This window comes from Stenella coeruleoalba (genome assembly GCF_951394435.1).
Source record: "Stenella coeruleoalba genome assembly, chromosome: 1".
NCBI lineage: Eukaryota > Metazoa > Chordata > Mammalia > Artiodactyla > Delphinidae > Stenella > Stenella coeruleoalba.
In genome coordinates this window covers 162,282,765-162,288,764 of record NC_137169.1, presented here as the reverse complement: position 1 = coordinate 162,288,764, position 6,000 = coordinate 162,282,765, and the positions used below count along the sequence as shown (strand labels likewise).

General features: G+C 49.1%; 1 protein-coding gene across 4 annotated transcripts in view; it reads right to left on the bottom strand.

The window, feature by feature from the left end:
* Positions 1-1,139: 1,139 nt before the first annotated feature.
* SRGAP2 (SLIT-ROBO Rho GTPase activating protein 2) overlaps positions 1,140-6,000 on the bottom strand; it is a 238,064-nt gene continuing 233,203 nt past the window's right edge. For all 4 annotated transcript variants that reach the window (XM_079929684.1, XM_079929686.1, XM_079929685.1 and 1 more), the window contains one exon: positions 1,140-4,817. In XM_079929684.1, the coding sequence (XP_079785810.1) occupies positions 4,434-4,817 (384 nt within the window). In that variant the 3' untranslated portion in view covers positions 1,140-4,433. The remainder of the gene's footprint in view (positions 4,818-6,000) is intronic.

Sequence of the window (6,000 nt, the reverse complement as noted above, 5' to 3'; positions counted from 1 at the left end):
AGATCATCATGAAGACCGTTTCCTAAATTCAGACCCACCCGGTCTCCTTTTTTGGTTTCTATCTGGATTGAATGGGTCTGTTTTGACTGTCACTGGTTTCCGTCAAGCTCCCATCAGAATATATGAGATGAGTTAAGAGTACCCCGAAAGGATAGCCCGCCTTTGCCTTAGGACTCTCTGAAAAGGATTTTGGGTCCTCTGTTCACAGCTTAAGCACTAGCTCCATCTCACAGCTCGTCACCTACATTCCACAGCACAGGGCGGCAGAAGAGCCTCAGCTTTGACTTAGCTAAGACCAAGGGACCAGCAAGAGAAGATCAAGCTAGAGCTCTACCATAAAGTGAGGGAGGGAGAAAAGATGACACATTAGAAGGGCATGAGAAAGTCGAATAAAAAGTATACAAATAACAGATGGCAATGGCAAACCTAAGGAGAGGATGTAACGTGTCTGGGGTAGGATTCCTTGTATTACCATTGAACATTGGGCATGAGAGATTTGATCCACCCAGGGGCCTCTGGTATTAGAATAAGCCCACGAAACATAAGTGTGGGCCCTAGGGGCTCCAGGATGCATTTCAAACGATCACCTTTGAATAACTTCACCCTTGAATATATGATCTGCTAGAATCAAAATCTAAGGGAGAGAAAGCATTTTCGGTATGCTCCCACCCCACCCCCGTACTCAACACCCACAGCACAAACACATGGGTAAGCTCTTCTTCCAGAGGCAGGGGGCTGCCAAGGGCAGAATGATCCAGGGCTTTGGTTGTGGAGGAACTAAAACCTTCAGTCACCCTCAGTTGTGGCTGACAAAGCTTCCAAGCAACTGCACAGGCTCTGTTCCTGCAAATGGGGAAATCTGACTAGTGACAGAAATGAGAACAGTCCTCACTGAAAACAGGGGAGGTGGATTCTGTGGAGGAAATGGTTCTCATGGCAACAGACTGCCCAATGGTGAGCGGGAAGACTTGCTACACAATCCCTTAGGTTCCACACATGGGCTAAAGGAAAATGCTGGGGTGGGGGGGGGAATCCACATTCTAAATGCACCTCTGCTGTTGTCTTGCTGGGGGAGGGAGAAGATGGTTGGCTCCTGAGGTCACCCCAACTCTCCTTCTGTTGCCAGGCAGGGCTCCGTAACCACAGACGAATCAAAATCCCTCCTGGGCAGCGGGACTCCTGGATTGGAGATTTCAGGGGGTGGAGAAAGGATATAAACTGCAGCATCGAAACCTAAAAACGTATTTTATTTCGAAGTTGTGCTTTGGATTTTCCCCAATCCAACATCTGTTGAGTGACAGTCTTAGGTTCACACAAAGCATCTCCAAGCATACATACAATATTCCAGTTATCAACACTATTTTAAAGAATATACCATTTTACACAAACGTGACATACAAGTCAGACGCCACAAAATTGCAATTCCCTGGAAGATCTAACTTCTCTTCTGAACGTGAAGTACATATACACCAGCCCTTCCAGTGGTCTGTTCATCCTGTTGCTGGCATCATCTCTCATCTCTTTGGGGAGAAACCAGGGCACCCTGAGGAGGTTGGCTGAGACCAGTGTTTCCAGTTTACAGGCGGCTGGCTGCAAACTCCTCTCTTTTCCAAATTGGGACGCTGGTAGCCCCGCCCCACCTCTGCTTCCCAAAGATTGACCATCAGAGTCCACACCGGGAAAAGGATCCGTGCCTCCAGGGGCAGATTGGGGTTCTTCAAAGCATCATGCTGGTTTAGGAAGCATATCCGAGGAAGACTGGTCTCCCTAGGCCCTGGGTGGCCAGCTCCGTTTGGCTTTTCGGTGTAAAAATCACAGTGTGCAACCTCGATTCCAGTTGATTGCAAGGAGCTCTGCCGAGAAGGACTCTCCTCCTAGGGTTCCTAGTCCTCTGGACAGGACCATCTCACAGGTTTCAGGAGCACCAGAGAGGGGAAGACAACTCGGCTCCCAGAGCGGGGGTAGCAGGTGACCTCTCACACACTGTCCAGTTCATGATGCAAATCAGCAGATGGACACTGACCGAGGGGATGGTGAATGCAAGTCATGTACAGGGCTGAAAGAGAAACAAGGCAGGAGCAACAGAACAGGCCCAAGGTGTTGTCATTAAGGAGCTTTGCCTTTCCTTTCTTAGAGAAGGATGTGCCGGAAAAAGAGGAAAAGGGCAGGTATGGGCACCAATTTTGACCAGTTGGATCAAAGGGAATGTCAAGTGAAGGGTAGGGTTTCATTTCCAGCAAGGAAACAGATCCTTGGGTATGAAAGGCCCCTATTGGCTCAGGACCTGTGTAAGTCCAGGTGACAGACAAGGACAGGCCACTAAACAGATCAACAAAAGCCAAGAATGCGGAGGACTGTGGGTTGCCTCTCACAGGTTGACACACGCACTGAAGGAGTTCTTCATCTCTCCCTCCTGGCTCTTGGGATGGTTTTCCTGGTGTTGCAGGCTACTTTTCTAGCTAGCAACTTCCTACAAAGCTTCTCTTTTCCTTCACACAAAAGGAGGAAAATCCTACCGCTTTCCATAGAGCCAACTACCAACTTCAAAATGTTGGTCTGAAGAGCATTTTCTGGGCCAAAGATAAGAAAGTTCAGATTTTCCTATCTGAACGGCAACCCGCTATCTCTCCTAAACTGTGGAAAATAAGGCAAAAAGCACAGCTTTAAAACCAGAAAACAGAGAAGAGGAATGAGTTTCAACTTTAACTCAAGTAGTTGTCTGAGACCCATGAGCCTGGGGTTTAACTGTCCCCAGCCCTGGTCCTCCTGGGATAGCATGATGTTAGGGGAGCTGGGACCATGGGCACCAGATTTGGAAAGCAAATTAAAGCAGACAAGGGTATTATTTTTGCTTTTTGGAGGTGAACCAGAAAAATAGCCGAAGGAAGGCCAAAATATTCAGCATCCAATTTTTGATTTTCTTAGATTCGGGCCTTGGAAAGACTTTAAAGCCCGTGGGGCGAAGAGTTCTCTTAGTTGTGCTTGTCTGGATAAATGAAGACCAGTTTTTTTTTTTTTTTTTGCAGTACGCGGTCCTCTCACTGTTGTGGCCTCTCCCGTTGCGGAGCACAGGCTCCGGACGCGCAGGCTCAGCGGCCATGGCTCACGGGCCCAGCCGCTCCGCAGCATGTGGGAACCCCCGGACCGGGGCACGAACCCGTGTTCCCTGCATTGGCAGGAACTCCCAACCACTGTGCCACCAGGGAAGCCCCTGAAGACCAGTTTTAAGGAGCAATGTCTCTCTTTAATCCAACTAGAGCTCCCTAAGCCCCCGCTGGTCCCTGAAGAGAGGCCTTGTGGAATAACCCAACTAGGGGATAAACTTAGAATACATTTTCATTTGGGAACAATTTTAGGATTAGCAAAGCTGAATTTAATTTTTAATAGGATTATGAATTTTATGTCTTAAGTACCCAAAAAAGTGGGAGGAAGGACCCATTTCTTACCTTTTCCAAACCTGCCAAAAACACAATAAAACTGTCTTAAGCCTCTTTACCCTAAAAGCAACCAACTATAAAACTGTCTTATACAGGAAAATGTCTTAAATGGAAAACGGTACATCAGAGACAAAGATAGGAACCCGAGAAATGTCTATACATTCAGAAAAACTTTAGAAGTTCTGTAAGAAGATTGGGTTGTAGTTCCAGACAATGGAGGAGAGCAAAAGCAAACACCAATGATCAATTCACACCAATAGAAAGAAGACAGAGAGAAAGCCCCCAACCCCAAACAGTTTACAGGATTGAGTCCCATCCTGCTAAATTTCACACGGTGGAGAGAGTCAAAGGCTAGGTTCTCTGGCCCAGACAGAGTTGAGATTTGTAACGGAAACAGAGACCCCTGGTGGCTCCTGTGTGAACTGCCACAATAGCTTACAAAGAGACCAGTCTATCTAGGACCAGGAGAGGCTACACATGCCAGAGACTAGAAAAAGGTGTGTGTGTGTGTGTGTGTGTGTGTGTGTGTGTGTGCGCGTGCGTGCGTGTGTGTGTGTGTGTGTGTGTTCTCTATGATCAGTACCCAAAACAAGATGCCACTGAGAGCTGGCCGTCAGCAGCCAGCCATCTGGTTAGGCATCCCTTGTGTCTGAGGGGACTGAGACTTCAGCCCACGGCCCTGTGACTTGCCTTGCCAGATTTCACAGTGACCTGATAATGGAGAAACCTACCTCTGGCTAACCTAAGAACAGTATGTACTGTAGCTGGCTGGATTACGACAACGGGGGGAAGCAGAAGGTAGCGGGAAGGGTGGGGGAGGGCTGGGCGATAACGAGGGCTTCATTCTCAAGGTTTTGGGTGATGGGGAGGCTAATTCCTGCAAGAACAACTTAGAACCTAATTTTCAACTGAAGTCCCCAAGCTAGTTAAATAGGAAGATTTTAATAACAGTCAGTCCCTCCAGTCCCCTTGTCTAGAACAATTAAATTACATCCCTCAGACAGTACAAGACTTGTCAGTGGACTGTGGGGAGGCAGAGGAGTTGACACCGGGGCTAGTGGCATTTGTTTTGGGGAAGACAGTGGGCTTGGGCCGTGTGGCTGGCGGCTTGACTGGGGCCGCCATCTTGACAGACTTGACAGGCCGGAAGGCGCAGGCGATGTCCCCAGCAGTGCTGGCGCTACGCTGGAAGGTGGGCTCAGGGTCCTTGAGGAGCTGAGTGTGCAGGGGACTGGAGGGCTCCGATGTGGGGGCCACCACAGGGGAGGTCTTGAGGGGCTCCAAGGTGTCCAGAACCACGTCCGGGGTGTGCTTGACGCTGCTCTGCCGTTCTAGCTCCCGCAGCTCGTTCAGGGCAGAGTTCATGGTCGCCTCAATATCCTGCGGACAGGAGAAAGGAGAGAGTGAGGCTCACGTAGGGAGAAGCCCCCAGGGTCCTATTTCAACAACCTGGGCCAAATCATGGAGAAACCGACTGTAAGGAGATGTCCAGATGATTTTATTTGGCCAAAATCTTTGAACATCTGGATGTTCAGAATGGGAGGGAAGGGGGGCAAAAGGACTTGCGTTCTCATGAGGGTTTTTTTTTTACCCTTTAGACAGAGTGGTTGAGATGCTTTTTAAATAGAGCCCTCAGGTTTTAGACACACGCATGGATGTATCTATGGATGAGATGACATGTAATCCAGCAGGGACAGGAAAGGTGGATGAACTAAGGGTGGCCAGGAGTTTGGTCATGAGTACATGGGATTCATATTCTACGTTTGTTTGAAACTGTACATAATAAACAATTTTTAAAAAAAGTGGTACAGATGAAGTATGATCTTTGTTATCTTGGACTTTAAAGGCCAAAGGTTAAGAGGGTTAGTCCTTCCTCCTCAAGGACTGAGGGAAGGTTCAAGAGCCCTGGCCCTGAGGATCCATCAGGACACCCCCCCCCCCACCCCTGCCCCCGCTCCACCCCATCCAGAGTGCTCATCTTGATGAAGCCATTTCCTTCCACCCATCACCATAAGAGGGGACCAAGGAGTGACCAGGAGGGGGAGCCAGAGCCCACATAGGTGAATCTCCATTGAGTTTCACAGTGGAATACTCCAGATCTTAGGAAACGGCAGGCTTAGCTCAGGGGCTCAAGGCAGAACCAAAGACCCTTTGTATGCAGCCAGCTGCCTCCCAGGGAGACCTCCCAGATCCCTCCCCACCTCTCCACACACTGTGTCTAGCACTCCCAAACCACCGCAGGGCTCCTCCCTTGGGATTAAACTCACGTGGAAAGACTGCATGTTTCAGGCAAAGGCCCCTGGTTAAGGCTTCTTTGCCCTACAGGGTAATCCATGCTTTCTGCTGAGAGTGGTTCAATTTCACTCATCCCTCTGATGTTCTCAAACCTTAAAATTGTGCAGAAAGAACTCCATCTCCCTCCTCAGTCCCGCTCTGCAGCTAGAGTCTGTCCCAGTTATGTAGCTATTCCGACGTTCCTAACACCTGGCCAAAGAGGGAGCTGGGAGGATTCCCGTGGTGCAAGGCAGATTGCAGCCAAGAGCTTAAGGAGAGGCACAGAAAC